The following is a 23,528-nucleotide window of genomic DNA, read 5'->3' as shown; positions in this document are numbered from 1 at the left end:
ATTCCTGTGGTGACAGCTGTATTTTCGATCATCATATATGACCAATGTCATATGGTCCTTCAGAAATCATTCTGATATGCTGATTTTCTGCTCAATTAATATCAATTACTAATGGTACTCCGTTATTACTAATGGTTCTTAATATTTTCAATGTCGAACGCAGTTTTTACTGCTTAACATTTTGAATGGAAGTGTATAATGGTTTCCAAATTAATAATCGGCACTATTTTCAACTTCGAAAATAAGAAATGTTGCTTGAGCAGCAAATTGACTGATTTTTGAAGGATCAAGTGACACTGAAGTCTTGAGTGATGATGCTGAGAATTCAGCTTTATCACAACAAAAATGACATTTTAAAATACTTTAAAATTGAAATAATATCTCACAGTATGCCTGTTTTTACTGTATTATTGAAATGCAGCCTTTGTAAGCTGAAAGAGACTCCTTTCAATAGCATTTTTATTTTTTTTAAATGATTCCAATCGTTTGACCGGCAGTGTAATAATGTTATTTAGTATTTCATTATCAAACTATATTCTTCTATTATTCCCTTTAGTTACCAAGCGAATCATTTGCTTTCTAGGCCTCTGAAATGCTGATGTTCAGTGTCACAGTCATGAACAGACACACGCCTCGTTCCGTGAGAGTGTTTTCCTGTTACATTATCAGGGGGGAATGATTAGCAGTTTTATGACCGCTGTGTGCAGCTCGTATCACAGTTGAGTCTAACAGAAGGTAGGTGTGCAGCCATAATCATTAACCGACTGTCAGCTTCCTTTATTAAGCGAAGGCCAGTTGCTTCGCACAAGAACGTTTCATAATCGTTCGTTCTGTTTGTCTGGGTGGGAATAGATTGGTTCTGACTTGAACTCTGCTAACTCTAGGTTTGAGTCTCGAGTTATCTCCCGACCTCTCATCCGCAAGATTAAAAAATGAGCATTTTCTTTTTTTTCTGCCTCGACACAATAACAATGAGGCCCACTGAAATGCCAAATCTTTTCTTCAGCTCGCATGTAATGAAAGGCTAGGCATGCATTATCCACACAGCTTGTGTTTTTTAGTAAACACAGTGGATTATTTCTGCTCATTCATTAACAAGGTAAACAATCATCTCGCGGAGGGTTTGATACTGTTGAATTGGAACATCTGTGCTGCCAGTGCGGCTCGAGCGTTCTGGGACAGGTGGCGGCATGTCGGGCTAAGGGCAGGACCGAGGAGCGACTGCAGAGAGGGATTAGAGGCATTGATGAGCTGCTCTTTTATAAAGGTACAACTGGTATTTCGGTCTCCGTCTGCATGTGTAGGTGAAGGAGCAGGGGCATTATTCCTAACCTTTTCTTGAGCTTCCAGCCAGTCTTTATCCTCCATTACAGAAACACTCATGTACTTGTTGTCGAAGCAGCGCAGGATGTCGTGGCTCATGGCCACCGATCGATCGATATCGTTTAGGAACGCTTCCACGTCTGTGCTGCATGACTGCACCAAGCTGTCGTTCATCTCCTGAAACTGATTAAGGAAATAAATGACACGAAAATGTCTTTTGGTCAGACTTGACGAGGCAAACTGATGTTCCATCATAACATAAATCAATTCTGAATCTTGCACCGACAATGAAAGGATGTTAACACCCAGACCAATAGCAATATTAATGGATGTATGAAGGAAACTTTTTGGACAATCCCAGAAATTGACCTGCAAGATTAAGCATGCACAGGTACACACACACATCCTGTGGCGGCTATTGCACCGAATGACATCAGTGGTTTCTTTATAGCCGTATTTGATCAGTTATTAAACAGACGTTAAGCATTCCACAGAGTTCAAACGTAGACCTTCTTAAAGAAGGACAAACAACACTTGGCAATGTGAACTCTGCCTCTTCACATTCAGGGAAAAGAGAGGGCAGGTACAATCAATCTTAATGTCACCAATTTAACTTTCTAATATGTTGACTTAGTGAGGTACCTGAAGAAGAAAAAAAAAGAGCGACTAGTTGATTGAAAACCTAAATCTAAAAGCAAGTGATAAGCATACTACATTCTTTCTCTCTTTTGTTCCATATTGTTTAGCTGGTTAACTGCTTCCTGGTGAGCCAAAGGTCTAAAGAAACACAGACAAGCACTCATATACTATTAACTCATTCACAAGTAACATGCCAAATATAATATATCCACATAATATTTTGCCAATGTTAGCTAAATCATAGCACTAGCAATACCAAGATTATGGGTCTGATTTCTAGGGGATGCAAAACATTTTCAAATGTATATCTTGAAAACATTGAAAGTTGATATATTTGTAATAATAATAACTTTAATGTATAACACCTGCCACACAAGACAGCTCAACAGGCTTTACAAAATCACAATAAGCACCAATTACTTCACATGAAAGCGTAAAAATAACATAATTATAACTAGGATAAAATACGATACCCAATTTATGAAAAATAAAATGTTTTTAGCTTTCTTTTAAAAAAATATTTAGTGAGCTTTGTATAAGCTGTTTGCTAAATGAATATATATATAAAGTAATTTTACCTTCTGACTACCATTCCCGCCACTACAAACTGAGATAGCATTTGGATATTACTTTTTTAGCAATCACAATTGAACGCTCCCTAGTAGCAAATAAATGTAAAAAAAAAAAAAAACGTAGAGTACATATTCAAACATATTTGGCATTCCCCAAAGGTGTACAATACGGTCACAGGGGTAACAGAATCGGAATACTTTTAAATAAGAACACTTCGTTCCTCAAAGCAGTTTCAGAATATTGCTTGTATTGCTTGGACTTGTAATCCAGCTGTCAGCTCCAGAGCCGTAACCAAGACTTGACAGTTGCTGCCTCACTAGATGGCAACCTTTGCTTTCCCTGGGCTGTGGGATAATGAGGGGCTGCAAGAACAGATGTCTATGTCAGTGAGGTCCCTGACCAACAGCCTCTAACCACTTTCACCTGCTATCAGTGTCCTGCGCTCTGAAGGGTCAAAGGGTGCATGAAACCGCCACGGAAAATAACAGGAAAGGACTTCTTTTTTCCTTAATGTCTATCCTCACAAATCGTGTACTAAATGAATTAGCAAGAATTATTTGGATTTTGGATCAATAACAAATTCCAAAATTACAGACGAACCAGAAAAGTGTAAATATGTGGATACAATAATCTAATTGATCAACTTAAAAAATGCTGTTGTATTGAAGAGTGTCAAATTGTCAATCAGCAATGTCGAAATATCTCAATTAATGTTACCTTATTTTCGAAGAATCTTCGTCTTAATTGTTGGTCTTTCGGAGGCACGTGCTTCCTTATGTTGCTGTACCATTTGCGAACATGGTAGCCACGCCAGAAAGCCTGTATTCTGAGATTTTTGAAACACAAGAAAACGTTTTTTTTTTTTTTTAAGACCTGGGAGCTATTTAGATGAATGTAGATTGTCAAACCTCATGAACTTCTACATCTTTACCTGAGAGCACACTTTTCTCGATAGAGCCGAGCACCATCATAGATCACCCTTGTCTCATACTGCTCCTTCCTGCACATCGGGCAGCTCTTCCTGCCTGAGAACTTCTCAAAAGACTTCAGACACACCTGAAATTAGTGGCACAAATGGACTAATCGCCAACTCAGAGTGATTCCCATAAGGTGTTATTAAAGCTACATGACAATTCAAGATGCTGGAAGGATCAGTGGTGACTTACTTTGTGAAATACATGGGAACAGGATAGCAGGACCTATACAAACAACACAAGAAAATTCATTAAATATGCTGTCCTGACTATTTTAAGGAGCGACTCTAGTATGATATTTTCCCAAATGCAGCATGTGTTGTATATTGTTCACTGTTATATCTATATTAAACTCAGCCATAAAACAGTGCTTTATGGACTGTGAGAATGTAGAAGGCTGAAAAGAGTTCTCAATAAATACTGCATGATAATGAACTGAACAAGGTGGCAAGGTTATTCTGGAGATGCCAGCTAGGAGGATATATAAAGCAAAATGGTATAAATAAAGAGTAGTGGCTATATGCAATGACTGGGTGGCAACTGGTAACATTAACAAAGCCCCAGAAGTTTCTTTGCATAGAAGAGCAATACAAAGAGTGGGCATAAACTTCTTATACAAGATGTAATAACAGAAGAAAACATAAGATGTCATTTGTAAGAAGTAAAGCAGTAAATCATTTCATTGTAAATAATGTAATCTAATGACTTGTTTGCAGTATAAATATCAACCCGGTCTCACCCCAAGACGTCATATAACTGACGTTTTGGGACGTCTTTTGACCATACGTCAATATTCGCCTTTTTAGGGCCCCCTTAAACGTCGGTAGATGAGGTTATGGGATCCTAACTCTACCCCATACCTAAACCTAACCCTAAACCTAACCCGTCACCTAACTGACGTTAAAGGTAAAGCGTCAGTTGTATGACGGCCCGGGATCGCCATCTACCGACGTTTAAGGGGGCCCTAAAAAGGCTGATATTGACGTATGGTCAAAATACGTCCCAAAACGTCAGTTATATGACTTTTTGGGATGAGACTGTGTTATAAATATTGTTTTTAAGGATTTGATTCCATTTATATACATTTACAAATTACAGATATAAGGTATCGAATATACAAGTTTCAACTCATTTAAAAATATATATTTTTAGAATGGCTAATATATATATAAAATAATAAATGATGAATAAATAATCATTACATTTTTCTATTGAGAAACTGCCTGATTAGCGACTTCAGTGCAGGTTATGTCATTATGCCAGTGGTGGCAAGGGACTTAAAGAGGGAGTTAAACCATTCATTAAAAAACACTGATTCATTCTGGAACAAAGCATTATTTTAACTTTAAAAAACACCTTATAAAGCGCAACTGACAAGCAAAGTGTCTCGGGGTGAAGCTGAATCTGACGCTTCACTTCAGTGAGACATTGTCCAGCGCTGTCCCAGTCATGGGAAATCCCCTTAACCATTGAAAGTATACTATGACAAAGATATTGCTTTGTTCAACCATTTTTTTCTTCACATGAAGCGCAATGATTTAGTTGTGCTATCTGTGCATTCACGCTTTTGACGCAAATTCGTGTCTGCCGCCCGAGTTGAAAAATCTGAATTTTGCCGTCAAATTCGCGCCGCGTTAACCAATCAGGAGCCTGCTGCTTGCTCACGTGGTGAAGGATCTGGATGCTTCAATAAATTATTTTATAATATGACTAAATGCGTGTGGTTCTAATGCACAACAAAGCAAATATTTTATCACTTCAAACTTTATTTCAATATACGAGACATGCTCATTTTGTATTGAATGTTATTTATTCAATATTTAGATTATATGAAATTATTATGATGTAAGGACAACCAACATATGTGCATATGTGTCTGGACATGAGAGAGAAAAAAATCACAGGACAGGTTAATAACTTTTGGAGGCTGGCTCTTTTTATCATGAAAAAAAAAAAATTACAGATTAGATGGATGAGGGCGAGGGTGATCCTCGCTCCCATGTGGGACAATAGGTCATCAAACTGGGCGCGGGACAGGCAGAAGTAACGCTGACAGCGGCCGTCAACCTGGCGCAGCTCCTGGAGCGAGCAAATGGTGAAAATCGACAAACGGTTCGCCTCCGAAGGGTCTGGTGGACACAAATACGGCGACGATGATCCCCACGCCGCTGTTCTGCTCTCCAGAGTAAATACAGAGCAGTGACTCTCTCGATGAATGCTCGGTCGACATAAAAAAATGTCCGCCAGCGGATTTCGATTCTGACGTGCGTCAATTTTGCTCTTGACGTGCGATTGGATTCAAAGTGGTCAAGCGTCAAACTAGACGTGGTACACACGAATTTGACGCGCTATTCACGTAACATAAGAGGTCACCATATTATAAGAATATCCTGTAAGTTTCAGAACTGAAAACGTCCTTGTTAGTCCAATAAAAGCTTTTATTAACACGATGGCTCAGCAAACGACTCGTTTTTCAAAGTGGGGAACTATGACGTCAAAGAGGATAAAACACCACCCCCGCAGAAGAAAATCAACGCCTACTTCAACACGGCCAGTTTAGCCCCGCCCACCGATTCGCACATTACACGCATAACTAAATAACATAGATGCCTACCTCGCGATGACAAACCGGATCGAGCTACCGAACGAGCAATACAGAATATTGTGCAGCGCCTGGTTGTGGAAGAAGACAGTGGCTGCATAAGCTTCCTCTGGATTCCAATAGGACTGCATGGATAAACTTTATTTTTAATGACGTTCCAGCTGATGAGGTAACATTGTCCGTCTGTTCGCTTCATTTCACTGAGGATTGTTTTGTCAACAAGACTGGATTTGCAGACCGATTAAGAGTAAAGAACGGTGCTGTGCCGTCTATATTGGATCTGACAGGAATGGTGCAACACATCACAGACTCTGGGTCGAATCATTCCGGTTGCCATTTTACAACATTGGACCTTTTCAAAACAATTTCCTCCAAGTGCATCGACGGGTGAGTTGAAACTCATTATAATACGCAAAACTGTTATCCGCTCACAGCAGTGGGCGCTTACTTCCAAGTTTCAGTGCGAGACACTCATAAAAACCCAGGTTTTCAGGTAAGCTCAAAATTTGGGTACAAAATAGCCTATCAGTTATCAATTTTAATGTTTTTGAATGCAAAAACCAAGCGAACGTCATAAGTTGACCTCAGACAACAATATAATTAAATTTAAAAAGCCTTTAATACAACTTCAATTGTGTTCGGCTGAAAGAAGAAAGTCATATACACCTATGGCTTGAGGGTGAGTGAATTATACATCATTTTCATTTTTTTGGATGGACTAACCAAAAGTCTTCTCAGGGACAATCAAGACTGCTCATTTCTTTCCTACAATTGCAATACATTACATTTCTGCATAAAACAGAGAAATATATTTTGCTGCCTTGAGTCTATTTACATAATTCTCTTCACACTTTATTTGTTCCTTAAACTAGGGATAGTTCACCAGGAAATGAAAATTCATAATTGAATCACCCTCATGTTGTTCCAAACTTGTATGATTACTTTCTTCATACAAAAGAATATATTTTGAATTAAGGGTGTGATGCACCTATTTATTTTAGGGGTCACCACCAGTGAGAAGTTCTTGCACTTCTTTCTAAGACCTAATATAATATACATTTTTAAAACGAACCAAGCTAAATTGCAACTGAATTCTACTGCCAGTGAGTGCCCCACAGCCCCGCACTCAAAGACAGTTATATATTTTAACCAAGATGCTACATTAACACCTTTACTGTTACTGTTCCACAAAATGTAGAATATTAGATCTACTATAAATCTTGCATAATTTCAGTCTTCCACATATTCTTTAGGTTATAGAAACACATGAATTAGAATATTCATGTGTTATTCATGTGTGAATCAGAGGTTGTTCTATCTCTGTAATCTTTAAAGTATGCGATATACCAACACTATCTCACGACCAATTCGTACGAATTCGACGCATGATTAAAAAGTGGCTAATTCGTACTAATTCGTACGACCTCACTCGTACTAATTCGTACGATTTGTCTAAACCCACGTGACGGTTAGGTTTAGGGGCGGGGTAAGGGGTAGGTCATTCGTACGAATTCATACGAATTGGCCAATTCGTAAAATATGTACGATTTAGCAAAATCGTATTAATTCGTACGAGTGAGGTCGTATGAATTGTTACGAATTAGCCACTTTTTAATCATTCGTCGAATTCGTACGACTTGGTCGTGAGATCGCGGTAGATTCCCTAGTGCATGAGTTCAGTCAAAAGTCAGTCTCAAGAAAGGCTGACATTTAATTGGAAATATAATAACATATATAGCAATGATATACAATCTCATTAAAAGCTAAAATTCTTTGGTTGTATAGTGCTGACATATTAAGATTTGCTCAAATTTTGTTTGGACTCCCCCACTAAACACAGGCTAAATCAGGGGGGTGGACACAAGATTAAAATTAGCTTTGCCACCCCAGATGACAGCTGAAGTATAGTTGTGAGAATCTCCAAGCATAATAAGAAAGCAAACTTTCATTTTTGAATCGCACATTCTGACAGGTGTAATGTTAGGCTATTGAATAAATTGCAGTGATCAGGAGACAAAACTTGCATGCATGTAAATAACCAAATCAGCACAATATATAATCAGCTTTTTATTAAATTTTTATATGATTGACATTTTAGTTGTAAGTAACATCTCCGAGATCATCTTAACAACAGACTTGATTGCGGAATAATGACCAATTGCTATTAAAATGTAAATGTAGGCTATCAAAGCAGATATTAGAATATTAGAATAAATATTAAAATTGTAGAGCAATATGTCTGCGAAAGTAAACAATATTTATTGGGACAGTGTTCGTCATATAGTGATGTCACTGGCTTATCTTCGCCCCTCCCCCACTCACCCAAAAAAGCCTACCACATGACCAAGGTGAAGCTAGAAGTTTAGTATTATTTCTTATTTTGATGTACAAGCAGGTAAAGTCAATCATCTTATTCATCTAAATAAGTTACACTTCTGGTTATGTTACAATGAGATTTTTGAAGGGGCAAGTGAAAGAAAAATTAACTTGCCTGAGCAGAGAATGTCATCAAGTAGGCTGATTGAAACTTCAGTGACCAAAAATAACTGTGAGACACACAATAATGATTCTGATAGTATAACATTCAGCATAAACAACAATTGATAATGTATTTGGATACACTGAAAACCTACTTGCACTCCATATGGCCAATATTAGACTAAGCAATTTGTCAATACTTATTATTGAGTCTGAACGTTCAAAAGCTATAGACATGGATGCTTTCATTAAATGCACATCATGGTAACAGGTCAAAATCAGCTCTTCTAATTTATTTTACAGATAATGAGTTAATGGCTACTGCCTTACATGTTTGACTATTTGTGTGACTAGTGCAACTAGGTTCACATAATCAGTTACAATAATATATCTACTGCATCTTACAGACTATGCATCTTGGGACTCAGTATTTATTGGAATGTTTTCCAAAATGTATTTTTATTTTTTGGGTAATCGAAATATTCTGGATTTCTTATCTTTCCGATCAATATAAGTAAATAAATGCAATTTGTGAACAAATTAAGCAATACATTTATTTTATTTTTAAAAGTGTTTGTTTCCACCAGCAATTTCCACAACAGCAAGGTCATTTTTCCATAACTTATGCTTATCCTTGCACTCACACTCATTCTCATACACACACGCACACTCATTCTCTCTTTCTCTCTCTCTCTCTCTCTCACACACACACACACACACACACACACACCCACACATATTCTCATACATACACTGCTGAAAACAAATAGAAAAGGATTATACTTTAAAGATTTCTTATCCTGCAGATCCCTCTAGTGGACAACATTAACAGCCTTCATCGTTCAGTTGAAATGGCTGATAGTTTAAAATGTACTGTTCTCTGAAATAACCCTCTGTTACCATCAGTAATTCACGAAAATAGGCAGTCTCTCATATCCGGTATATATAAGAGTTCAGATGCAAAAGCCTCTAAATGCCATTTGAAATTTTCTTCTAAAATGATCATTTTTATCAAGCTTGTATATTTAAGTTCAGTAATTTCACTTAAATGGCAATTAAGATTACCTATTAATTGTCATTTAAGTGAAATTACTGAACTTAAATATACAAGCTTGATAAAAATGGTCATTTTAGAAGAAAATTTCAAATGGCATTTAGAGGCTTTTGCATCTGAACTCTTCATATATATATATATATATATATATACACTCACCGGCCACTTTATTAGGTACACCTGTCCAACTGCGCGTTAACACTTAATTTCTAAGCAGCCAATCACATGGCGGCAACTCAGTGCATTTAGGCATGTAGACATGGTCAAGACAATCTCCTGCAGTTCAAACCGAGCATCAGTATGGGGAAGAAAGGTGATTTGAGTGACTTTGAACGTGGCATGATTGTTGGTGCCAGAAGGGCTGGTCTGAGTATTTCAGAAACTGCTAATCTACTGGGATTTTCACGCACAACCATCTCTAGGGTTTACAGAGAATGGTCCGAAAAAGAAAAAACATCCAGTGAGCGTCAGTTCTGTGGGTGGAAATGCCTTGTTGATGCGAGAGGTCAGAGGAGAATGGCCAGACTGGTTCGAGCTGATAGAAGGGCAACAGTGACTCAAATAACCACCCGTTACAACCAAGGTGGGCAGAAGAGCATCTCTGAATGCACAGTACGTCGAACTTTGAGGCAGATGGGCTACAGCAGCAGAAGACCACACCGGGTGCCACTCTTTTCAGCTAAGAACAGGAAACTGAGCCTACAATTTGCACAAGCTCATCGAAATTGGACAATAGAAGATTGGAAAAACGTTGCCTGGTCTGATGAGTCTCGATTTCTGCTGCGACATTCGGATGGTAGGGTCAGAATTTGGCGTCTACAACATGAAAGCATGGATCCATCCTGCCTTGTATCAACGGTTCAGGCTGGTGGTGGTGGTGTCATGGTGTGGGGAATATTTTCTTGGCACTCTTTGGGCCCCTTGGTACCAATTGAGCATCGTTGCAACGCCACAGCCTACCTGAGTATTGTTTCTGACCATGTCCATCCCTTTATGACCACAATGTACCCAACTTCTGATGGCTACTTTCAGCAGGATAATGCGCCATGTCATAAAGCTGGAATCATCTGAGACTGGTTTCTTGAACATGACAATGAGTTCGCTGTACTCAAATGGCCTCCACAGTCACCAGATCTCAATCCTATAGAGCATCTTTGGGATGTGGTGGAACGGGGGATTCGCATCATGGATGTGCAGCCGACAAATCTGCGGCAACTGTGTGATGCCATCATGTCAATATGGACCAAACTCCCTGAGGAATGCTTCCAGCACCTTGTTGAATCTATGCCACGAAGAATTGAGGCAGTTCTGAAGGCAAAAGGGGGTCCAACCCGTTACTAGCATGGGGTACCTAATAAAGTGGCCGGTGAGTGTATATATATATATATATGTTTTTTATTTTTATTTGTTTTTTTACATACTATGGGAAGCCAAGTTGCCACACCTCATTCTGCTCTTGTCCCGTGAGTGCAGTTACCTGTGGTTGCAGACGAAACTCCTCCCTGCATATCACACAGGGTTGGGTTGAGTCTCCCTCCTGGATGGACCTGGTTTTGACCTCTGCCCACTCCTCTGCTGTTAGTCTTCTTGAGGGAGCTGGCATCAGACCCATCCTCTGCGCTGCATCATCATCAACAACTGCATATTAGTCACTGAGAGCTTTCAGCAAAATTTCAGCATGAAGCACCATAATCACAGCATACCAAGAGTCAGAGGTGGAGGGGCATGATCCAGCACATACTCTCTCTCTGAGTCTTGTCCTGGTGTTCGCTCAGGACATCTGACTCTCTGCCTTGTGTTGTGGTCTTTGTGCCTCCTACTAACGTGTGAAGCTCCACAACCAGCATGACATGAAGTGTCTGATACGGGGAGGTTATGGGGAATGTTTTGAATAGGAGTGCTTCGTATGATATGGTCCTGTAGTGCCACAGCTGCTAGAGTCTGTCTCCTGCTCTCTGCTTTACAGCCAGATCCCTAAGGAACATGGAGCTGTCAAACTCAGTTAAGAAGGCAGATAATAAATATCAGTCCATTTCTCAAATTTAAGAGCCCTTGTAAAATAAAAAGCCACAGTACTATAAAGAAATATTTGAGAATTATACAGTGGACTTCCATTGTTTTACAGACTAATTCTATGGAGCTCACGTGCATATTCAAATTCATTTCAAAAGAAATTTGTAATACAAAAAAAGTTACTTTCATGTATACTTTTACGTTGTAAAGTTTTATTGTGGTAGGAGTAAATGAAAGAATTAAACCAATTTGGGTGTATTTTGGGCATATTCGATTAGTGTGTAGCTCATTTGCATATTAAAATTCATTTTCAAAGAAACTTGTAATACTAAATGTTTTACTTTTCATGGATAGGCTACTTAAGTTTCATTTTAATAGGAGTAAAGGAAAAAATAGCCCCATCGGGGTGTATTGTTGTACTTATTGACACACATCTCGGATTGATGAGAATTAAACATATTACCTCAACTAGGATTTTCTTAGGACTTTTAGTATGTTGTTCTGGACACTGAATAGAAATGATCTAAGCTGAAAAAATATTTTACAATTAGTTTTGGCTCTAAAATGAGTTACTTTGCCTGGACTACTTCACCAACCTGCTACTGAGAGAACGGCAATGCTAATGGTAGACCTTTAAAACCTAATTATTATTATAAGCCTAGTCTGTCTATTTTATTTTTTATTTTTATTTTTTACTTGGTTTTCCTAATAGACCCTAACCCTAATGGCCATGAAACATCACTGCTTTCATTCCAGGTCAAACAAACCTTTACACTTAAACTGTGTGTTCAGGAGCTGCGCTGAAGTCTGTGATATTTAACTTATATGGAGAGTCTGGGAATTTGAGACTGTGTCTTACAGCAAGATCCTATTTTATGAGAAGATTGCATGTTGTTAAATTGAACGTTGCGTCATAAACGTGTGATTTATGAGTACCATAACAATGGTAGATTAAATTGATATGATGGTGATGATAATGATTACATGATTTGATGAGCAGGGCTAAATTCGTAAAGCTGAGAAGATTTTTATAGTCACCAGCCTCATAAAAGTGTCATGATTGTAGCATTTTGAGCCAGTCTTGTGCAGTTTACTTTACAGCGTCCATTTATCTTACACCTGCGTCTGCGTCTCACGGAGATATGAACACAGAGATTACCCTACAAAGAGTTTACCAGAACTTGCGAATCAATGTCGTTGATATGGCGTAGCTGCTACAATTGTTTAACAATGGCAACTCATACAACTGACGGAATCAGAACAGTAACCATAACAGCTAGCAAAAGCTCGTCGACTAGAGGGAAAAATAAGACAAACGTTCTCTTAAATTATGAGGCGCAAAATAAGCAGCGAGGCATTTTGCTAACCTTACAACTAAGTCACCCTCTCATACTAGCTTAAGAACGCAGAGAGGATCCTCAAAAATAGTGAAGAAAAGAAAAGCACCTCACCCGCGGCATTGCTGTCCACAGAATAACTGTTTACTTGGTCGCTATGCGACGAAGTTCCATTCAACACAGTGTGACGTTCCCACGAACTCAACTCATTTTCCTGATTGTCAATATAACGTTAGCTGATTGCGAATAGTGGAAATGCTTTTAAAATGTAAAAATACGTTTTTGGAAATATTTACTATCTGAGGTCTGAATGTGCATTTTTCATTTGCACTAGCAACCATGTCAATATTGTTTAAAGCATTAGAGAATATATAATAAAATAGCAGCAGAGCATTATTCTTTTGTTTGCCAGTCATCAACCTAAGCACACGAGTCATGTCCAGAAAAAAAAAATAATCATAATAATAAAAATAAAATAAATAAAAAGTTTATTTTAAAAAACCTGTGTAATTTTAACATTCACAATCCTCGTGGGAAAAGCTTCTATTTAGGCCTAAACCAGAGCATGACCTGCGTGATTTTTTTTCTCAGATTAATGATTTATTGATTTATTAGAGTCTGAACTTTCTTGACTGCGTGAGATGGCCAATTAAATCAGCTACAGGCCAGGTTTGCACTGGTTTGGAGGGAAACTCATACATGGTCAATGTAGGCTATACAGAAGAATTACAGATATATAGGCCTACCTTGAAGGAAGGTTGCTTTGGATAACTTGTTACAGTTTTTCTATCCTTAGTTTTTATTCCAAGAACTTTTTTTGTTTGTTTGTTAGGTTGACACATTACTTTACCACGATTAAAATGGTGTGCCTTTTTAGAGATACAAATATTGAGCAAAACAAACAAACAAAAACCACACAAAAATGACAGAATTGGAAATGAATGTGAGACAAATTTCATCTAGGGAACACTTTTACTGCGGCCAAATAAAATCTTACTGTTACAATCTTACTTACAGTTTTAGAGTGAAATGTGTTTTTGAAAATATATGTTTCATATACAAATGTAAAATATATTTTTGTGCATTTTTCATTACAATAAACGTAAAATGAAAACTTTTTTCACTTCAGCAATAATTTGCCAAGTGTCGTCTTTGAAAAAGAGATCAAACTTAAGGTTGCTCTACAGCATTTCAGATTTAGGCTTAACAAAATACACTTTTCAGGTCTATGCTCAAAAAATGAATAAATGGATTATAACTACAGTGTAAATATAACTTACAACCATATAATCCTCTAAAAAAACAAAATATTAAATAAAAAACATTATCTAAAATATACTATTCATTTCATTGATATATATACTGTATATATATATATATATATATATATATATTTGTAATTTTTGTCCTCCAAGAAAAGAGCATCAGAGGGTTAACTTTAAATGAATAAGGTCAATTAGTGGTTAAAACTCATGTACTGTGAGCTGGGGGATCTCATCGAGCTGTCAGCAAATGCTGAATTCCTCAAAGCTTCATTGTTCATACCTGAATCATGAGCTCTCAGGTGTCTCAAAGAGGTCATGAGATGCAAAAAAATAACTTTAGAGGAAAAAAAGACACATACAAGAATCTTCACCCGTGATGTAATGCAAAATTACAATAAATTGCATTTAGACACAAGGTGTGAACAGCTGGCTATGTTCAGCACCCATCACATCAATAAAAGTGAAAGCCTTTAAAAAGAACATTTGCCTTTGACACAGGAAAACCATCATGCCTTTTTTTCTACAGACTCATGCATTTTTGAGATTAGTGCAAGAAAAGTGCAGCCTATGGCCTTTAACGTCAGACAAAGGTATGGCGCAATTTATTTGTAAGGAATTTATCCCCTTGAGTGTTCAATCAAAAAACTGTCTTTCCCAAACCCCATGATTTGAGGCCCATCATTTATGTTTTTAAGTAAATAATCAGTTTTCCACAAAAAAAAGTACAGTCAAGTCATGAAAAGCTGCTGTCTTACAACTGTCATCGAAATGGATCTTAGCATGAGCTGTCAGTTTCATCATGAACTCTTTTTGTTTTCTTCCTCTAAATGTAAATATCTTTCTATTTAACTTTCTTCTGTGAACCATTTTACCTGTTCTGTGGTATTTAAAAAAAAAATCGGTGCAAAGTGCCGATGACCTTAGAAACAAGAGCTGTGGGCTCTGTTGGAGTGATGTTTTAAATAGGAAACCTTTGCTGAACTTCTGTGCAAACTTTGCAAAGCACAGACAGTTTGAAAAAGGAGAAGTAATCCATCGATTTATCTCTGCTTAAAGAGAAGGGGCAGGCATAATCTGAATATGAATGTGTTCACGTCAAAGTGAGAAAAGATAATTAAGGAGAGAGCTTGTTTTTAAACCTTGAGATGAATAGCGCAATATGTATACAGTGGCTTCTCAACTACTTTCCCATCTTTCCTCTAATGACCTTTTGAGCCATTTCAGTCTGGATTTTGTAAAATCCACAGCACTGAAACAGCGTTAGTCAAAGTTACTAATGATTTGGCTGATGGCTTCTGATTCTGGCTGTCTATCTATACCGATTCTTCTTGATCTTAGTGCCAGCTTTAACACTAGATCACTCTATTTTAATCACCCGCTGTCTTTGGAGTTTCTGATTCTGCATTAAAATGGTTTAAGTCCTACCTCTCTGATCGCAAACAGTTTGTTGTGATGGGTGATTGCAAGTCTGAGGTTGGTGTGGTACAATCTGGTGTTCCCCAGAGATACAGTTTTGGGCCCTTTTTACATTTTTCCATTTGGCCAACTTTTAAGTACACATCTTAACTTTCACTTTGATGCAGATGACACTCAGATCTATATACATTCAATACCTGATGTCAATATGCCTGTGTCTTTTCTTTCTCAATGTTTTACCGAGATTAAGGAATGGTTGTCTGAAAATTGTCTCTGTCTAAACAATGACAAGACTGAAGTGATGCTTATTGGTTAACCTCATCAGTTGCTTACTGTAAAGCAGAGTCCATAATCTTCCAATTGAACCTTTGATCATCATGTCCGTAACACAGTTAAAGCATCATTTTTTCATCTCAGAAATATTGCCAAACTACGTTCTATGATGACTTTCCCTGTGGCTGAAAAGTTAATCAATACTTTTGTTTTTTCACATATTGATTATTGTAATGCTTTGTTGGCTGGAGTTTCTTAAGCTTCCCTACATAAATTACAGTTGGGACACAATTCAGCTGCTAGAATTCTGACTAGGACCAGTGAAAGGGAGCACATCACACTTATCCTGGAAAAATTGCACTGGCTTCCTGTTGGTTTCCGTATTGATTTTAAAATTCCCATGCTCACTTATAAGGCCTTGCATAATTTGGCCCCTCAATATTTGTGTGAACTTTTAATCCCATACACCCCTACACGTGGTCTACGCTCTTCTGAAGCTGGTCTTTTAACTGTCCAAACAACACGCCTAAAACTATGGGTGATCTGGCTTTTTTTCTTTGGCTTCTAAATTGTGGAATTCCCTGGTCCTCTGAGATTAGGAATGCAGAATCCCTTGGTGCTTTTAAATCGTCCCTTACACCTTACTTTTTTAGGGTATTTTATGTGATCCATGTGATTATAGTTTGTTATTATATTGGCTTTTTATTTTTTATTGCTTGTTTAGTGTTTATTTTTATGTAAAGCGCTTTGAGATGTAACATTTAAAGGCACTATAAAGATTTTTATTATTATTACTGAATAATTTGAAACAACAATGGGAAAACTCCAGGATTGTTGCTCTTTTGTGCTAAGAAGCATTGGTTCTGTTTAAATGACAGAATGTGCAGCTTCCAATCAAGTCAAGCTATGTTAAACTATTTGCCTGATCTGGCTTTTAGAAAGCTAAGACACACCGCACAAAAGCTCTCGTTTGGAGTGGGAATAGAAGAATGAATGAATGAATGAACTAACGAACTAACTAACAAATGAATGAATGAATGAATGAACTCAAATTATTTCCTGTGCTCCTTCCATTAGAAATTTAATACTGTAATGCCACTATAATGCATCAGCAACCAACTGAGATGGAAGCTAATCAAAGGGTTGAGACGTTAATGTTTTTGTGTTATTGTTGTGTCATTGCAGCTGACTAAATAAATATGTGAAAAAAGAAAACAGTCTTTGTATAGTCGGAAGGCGAAATAGTTAGAACTTGTCCACTGAAAATGAAATACAAATCACTGTGTGCTTTTGCGTCTTTTTATTTCATTTGCTAAGTGCTACATTACCTCATGCTTTGGACCTCACAAAGGATTTCCCATAAATCTCCTGGCAGCTGAGAGTAATCGATCAGGCGGTTTGATTAACCTGTCTGAAAGGTCCTCCCACAGTACAGGTCTTTGCTGTTTCTGCGGATGGCTTGTTGGAAATGTTCATTGTCAGTTAGCCTGGCTGAGCTCAGACTGCAGAGGATAAATTCTGCGCTGGAGGAACGTCTGGACTGTGCTCATGTCGAGCACAATCCAACAAACTACAGTGACATAAATTTGGTGATGGCGTGTGGTGGATCAATAGCGCTGCGAGTGATGCTTTTACTGTTTGTCTCTTTGGTCACATGTTACTTCCTGCCCATCAGCATACCTCATCCACTTATATGACATATAATAATAAGTCTCGATGCTTTGCACTCGCTCTCGTAGTCTGTAAGGACTTGCTCTGTGTGCCAAGTGGATTTCACTTGAATGTCGCAGTGGTGCCCAGCAATCTGCAACACACGTGCGAAGCCATCTCGTCCCCATAATGGCCAATAATTGAGCAGAATCCATCACAGGGGCTGAAAATAGACTGCCATAATGGCCATAAATTGTAGCCCAGGAGAGATTAACACACAGAGCTGTGCCGACCCTGCTGTGCCTGAGAGTCTCCTGTACCTCCAGAGACGAGCCTGCCTCATTCTCCTCTCTGTCACCTGCTGGTTTCACACATAGGGTCAGCGATTAAAATTATAGCTCCTGTAGCATGAGGCCTTGTGCTCTTGGTGGGTGGATGTGTGGGAAGAGCTGGGCTAAAGCCCCCCGCACATTATACTGAAGTTTGCAGTGATATCTCACCTGCGCGTCATGTGGGGTTTAATTCTGTTGAGAACACACCGCGATGGAAAAAAGGAAGCTTATCATAGTCATCTGGATAGCCTCGGGCTGTTTGATTGCTTATTTTGACCCCCCCTAACTGTTAAAAGCACAACTGATAAATCTTTAAAGAAAATTAGTGTTTTCACTGAGTGGATTTATTATCGTTATCATTAATGTTGAACCCCCTCACACATATATACACAAACATCCAGAGAGAGGGTAATTAACTCATCTCATTTAAAGCGGGAGTTTAAAGCCCAAAGACTTCCTCACAAGTCCCACATTAATCATGTGATTGAGTGAGTGAATGAATGACTGAATGATGGAGGCTGACGTTTGCCTTGGGTTGGTGGAATGTGTTTGTGGTGAAATGTCGTAAATGCAAAAGTACTCTGAGCAAGGAATATAAATATGTCCCAAACCGCTCACTAGAATTATCACATAATTGGGGGCTTTCCACGTCTACCGTAGGGCAACACCCTTCCAACTCCCTGCGCTATGCCCCGAGTTTGAGTTTGGTTAGTTTTCATTTGTGGCTTCCGAACATTATCTCTTAAATGCAAAACAGTCTTCCTGATAAAGTCAATTTGAGTGCAGGCAACACTTTTGCAAAGTTCTGTTCATTTCACACATCATTGATTTGAGGTTTGATAAAGTTCTCCACATGGTGTACCAATAATGTAACGTAATGTAAAGTATGTTTGGGTTATTCCAAATCACCATCTGTTTAATAAGTCCCCTGAGAATCTTAATCTCAACCAACATTATTTCAAAAAAACATAATGACCATCATAATTTCAGCTGGTCTCAAATGCTATTGCGACTTTTGACAGTTCTTTCCATTTGTTTTTTTTTTGTTCAATGTGTTCTCTCACTCCATCCAAATGATTGAATAGATAAGCACAGTTCTTGAGGAAGAAAAAAGCCTAAATGACACATGTTGCCTCACTGTTCAGCAGGCAAGTCATTCAGCACGCCTTTGATACTTCAAAGCATGTTGAGGTTGTGCCAAAGGAGAGGACTACTTTAGTCTTGTGTTGTAATTTCAGACAGTGATGAAAGATAAACTATCAGTGCATATTTACTTGTTTTTCACCCTACCAAAGATACAGTGCATAGAACACTTTTCCTTTTATTGCTCATATTGACATAAACTTCCACTGTACCTCTGTTTTCTGTAACCTCAGTCAATATGATTAAAATGATCTCCATTTTATGTACTTCATATTGTGTTTTCTCATAATTCCACTGTAGACATTATTCTGATTATGAATGTTATGAATGTCTAAATGTTGATTTTTATAGCCTTTGGATGCTTAAAGGGATACTCCATCCAAAAATGAAAATTCTGTCATCATTTACTCATCCTCAAGTTGTTGCAAACCTGTATGAGTTTCTTTCTTCTGCTGAACACAAACGAAGATATTTTGAAGAACGATTGGAACCAAACTCCATTGACTTCCATAGTATTTTTTTTTTCTACTAGGAAGTCAATGGTGCCAAACAACTGTTTGGTTCAAATCGTTCTTCAAAACATCTTCCTTTGTGTTCAGCAGAAGAAAGAAACTCATACAGGTTTGCAACAACTTGAGGATGAGTAAATAATAACAGAATTTTCAATTTTGGGTGGAGTATCCCTTTAAAATATTTTCCTGAACAGATCCAGTGGAAATCATATTCTCTTTGAGAAATACTGTGTTTCTAAATGTGGTGACATGTGACAGACACTCAATAATAGCATTTCGATATGGGGCGTTGAAACATCCTTCATCCATCCCACAACATCTGAAGCATCTATTTGACATGGCTGGGACAGGAAAAAACTGAAAGTTTGATATGCTCTGTTGCAGATCGTTAATGCTGAGAAAACAAAACGTCTTTTCTTGAATTGCAGTGATGTACATTCACACTAAAGAGATGGGATGCTTTACACTAGAGAAAACACTAATATGTCAGCCGAAACATAATATCATATTAAGAGTAAAAAGGTTGTGATCCGTATAGCACACTCATCATCTGCTGTAGACCAAGCCAGTGGAATATGAAAAATTACTACATGCATTACAATGATCAGCTTGATGACATGTATATCATTTTATTATTAAAGTGGCATGCTGTGACAGCATTGTGAAAAAAAAAAGATGGATATGTTTTGACGTCTATAGACAATGCTCCTCAAGATGTGGCTTATCTTACTGTTATAATCAGTTCAAATGAACAGGTTTCAGGCAGATCTTCTGTTAGGCAGAACAGATCCTCGGCCACACATTTCAGCTCAGTCTGGAATTCTTTGGTTTAACGATGAATTTTAAAAAAAAAAAACTTTATTTATCGATTCATGTGTCCATCAAAGGTGTTATGAGCTGACAATATTGAATGATCAGGCATATGTCTGCTTTTTAAGTCACACTCAAATGTTACAAAACGGTCAGGGTGTTATAACCTAGACATTTCAATGAGATTTCCTCCATGGCATGTTAACATGCCACTTTTTTGTAATGACTGGTTGATAGCCTCAGGAGGTGACAGCCCGTTGGCTGCCAGCCTGACCCTGCCATCCGTGCCGAAGTAAACAGGTTTGATAACTTTACGTCGCTCATCACTTTACAACCACTCAGCTGTATCTCTCTATTCGACAGCATGGACATGGAAGAAAAAATAAAATAAAAAATGTTCCATACGTCTTAAATCGCGGTCTATTGCTCTATGATGGCTCATCTTTTTCCTTATCATGGAATGTTTTATTGTTTTAGAGCATCAGTCATTTTGTAGGCCAATAACACAAATATATTTTCAACAATTACCAAAATGTAATAATGGATGATCTTTACAACTGAACTGAATCAACACTGAACTGACTTGATGACATGATTTTCTTATTAGAGCTGCTTTACAGAATTTAACTCATCATTGTCATGTTGATCACTTTAAAGCTGATTTGAGACAATCTGTATTGTATAAAGCGCAATAAAAATAAATGCTCTTTTCTGCATTCTTCTAATATATTAACCTGACTTTCTGCTCTCCATATGTAAAAAAAAAGGTGCATTATGAACAGTATTGAAAGGGGGGTGAAAAATGCATTGGGCCTTAAGCCTTGACAGCTTTGATTGGCTGATTTTGTCTCACATTACAGTGTTGAACCATCCACGTGTCAGGGAAGGGAAATGGAAGATCAAGGGCATGGGGAGAGTGGCGTGTTTACATTTTTCTCTGATGTTCCTCTCTCCACATCTCTCATCCAGCTCTGTGAATCAATAAAGGATGGATGAAGTGGAGGAGGAGATCCAGTTTGTGTAACCCTTCAGCAAGGTGAACAAGCTTTGTGAGCTTTATCACGTCAGCTTGTATTTTCTCCTGTTGGGGAATCACTTATCTCAATATGGAAGACACTTCCGTTCTTGGGATGTTTTGTACATGATCATATGATTTGATGTTGGTTTACGTTTACAGTAACACACTGGAATCACAACAAAAGAATTTAAAATTAAAATGACATGCAATACATATTGTAGGATATGTCTGTGTGCGAATATCAAATGCTGTTATCATTTACCACAGTAATCTGAGATGAGCATCCAGATTTAAATGAGATTCTGTGCTAATTCAGCTATATTGGTGTGAACGTTTTTATTAATTTATTTTATAAATATGTCTATATAAGTTTTAGATACATGGGTTTTGTTATTGGTTCTTTAGTTTTCAAATCTAACAACACTTTTATCAACTTTTTTATGTTTTCAGTATCCAAATGGATTATTGATCAGTTCAAGTCAGTATGCCATCATATTTCATTGCAGATTAATTTTTTTTTTTTTCTGGCAAAAAATATCTACACAAACACTGTGGCTGCAATTAACATTCATTAGCGAAGTGTTTTTTTTTTTGTTTTTTGTTTTTTAGCTAAGTGTATTATGTTCCTGGATGAATAATAGGCTACCGTGTAGAAACACTCAACCCTTGTAAGCCTAAACTTGACATAAACTGTAAACTTGTCCCTCAAATCTGAGGGACACATTGGTTTTGCATGGAATGTTGTTCCAGGATCGGGTGAAAGACTAGTAAAGCTTCTGCTGCGTTCCAGGCAGGTTTTTGAGCACGTAAATCACGACTTCAAACCACGACTCACGACTTTGTATCATTCCTGGCCAGTCACGCCAAACTACCTGTACCATGATGGAAGTTGAACAAACTCAGGGTTGCATGATTAGTTTCAAGTTGACAAAACCAAACCAATCCAACCTTTGTTGGTACCATGATGCTGATCATCAACTTTCTTTGTCAATGGCTTTGATCTTGAGTTGTGACATAAGTAGCGAACAGCCAATCACATGCTGAGAAAGAGTGAGACTGAGCACATGTATAACTCATGAAGAACTAAACCATTAATTAATAATTACTGCAACAGTAACTAATAAAGAGTCTATATGATTAATCGATTATCACATGAATTGCTATTAAAGAGGCTATATGCAGCTTTTTCCCAAAATAAACATAACAATAGCCTTTTTATTTTACCATTTATGACTCAAACATCTCCTGATGCAGACTGATCTCATGAAGTAGCGTGTGTATGACACGGCAATTCGTATTTCCATTTTTGGCGTGCTATCAAGACGTATAATCGCTTTTCAGCGTGTTTATGAACGCCGTTGAATTAACGTTATATAAATATATGACTTACCTCAACCCCGTCCCTAAACCTAACCGTCACTGGGGTTAATGGCATTTATGTCCGTTCCCTTACCATCCTAGGAAAGAAAAAGATATGACTTACCTCAACCCCATCCCTAAACTTAACCGTCACTGGGGTTAATGGCATTTATGACTGGAGATTTGACGGCGTGTACAGACACACAGAATGACGCGGACCTTAATGGGATAGACATACACGCATACACGCAAATACACGCGGATAGCTCAAAAAGCGTAGAGATAACACGCCACTTGACTCGAAAGTGGTGTGTATGTTTACGCAAAAGTCATGATGTCATGTTGCCTGATGAGCATACTGACACCTTGTCCGCTCACAGTGGGTGCACCTATAAGCCTGTATCCTATTTTTCCTATTTTCTGTCGGGTCGGACTTTTCCCGCGCTGTCTACGGATGTGACGTCAAGCGCGTTCATGTTACATATTTTCCGCAAAGCATCCAGGCGGCGCTACATTTGAAAAAATGCAGCACGTCAAAAAGCTGGCCGATGTCCATCTTTATGCAAATGAATAAGTTCCTTCTCTATATGAGTTCGCATCTACCACGGATTTTTTTAGTGTAAAAATGTGTTCAGTTGTACATTAACAGTGCAGTCGATGCTGTTGTTTACATCCGAGTGCCTCCATAATGGCCGCTCATCCGGGTTACCGCCCAGAACGTGACGTCGGTGAAAACCCTCAGATTACTCTGCCAGCC

General features: G+C 38.0%; 1 protein-coding gene across 3 annotated transcripts in view; it reads right to left on the bottom strand.

Moving 5' to 3' along the window:
* Window positions 1–23,528, bottom strand: part of rnf32 (ring finger protein 32) — a 46,632-nt gene that overhangs the window by 9,942 nt on the left and 13,162 nt on the right. For 2 of the 3 annotated variants that reach the window (XM_089129405.1, XM_089129406.1), the window contains exons 1-7: window positions 13,108–13,222; window positions 11,347–11,617; window positions 11,121–11,263; window positions 3,702–3,734; window positions 3,467–3,591; window positions 3,253–3,361; window positions 1,333–1,506 (exon numbers count right to left, since the gene is read on the bottom strand). In XM_089129405.1, the coding sequence (XP_088985531.1) occupies window positions 1,333–1,506; window positions 3,253–3,361; window positions 3,467–3,591; window positions 3,702–3,734; window positions 11,121–11,263; window positions 11,347–11,617; window positions 13,108–13,116 (864 nt within the window). In that variant the 5' untranslated portion in view covers window positions 13,117–13,222. Of the gene's footprint in view, window positions 1–1,332; window positions 1,507–3,252; window positions 3,362–3,466; window positions 3,592–3,701; window positions 3,735–11,120; window positions 11,264–11,346; window positions 11,618–13,107; window positions 13,223–23,528 lie in introns of those variants that run through there. The other variant, XM_039688551.2, reaches the window with a different exon arrangement.

Source organism: Pimephales promelas, chromosome 1 (genome assembly GCF_988280905.1).
Source record: "Pimephales promelas chromosome 1, fPimPro1.hap1.1, whole genome shotgun sequence".
In the NCBI taxonomy this organism is placed as follows: domain Eukaryota; kingdom Metazoa; phylum Chordata; class Actinopteri; order Cypriniformes; family Leuciscidae; genus Pimephales; species Pimephales promelas.
This window is presented reverse-complemented; position numbering and strand designations above follow the sequence as displayed.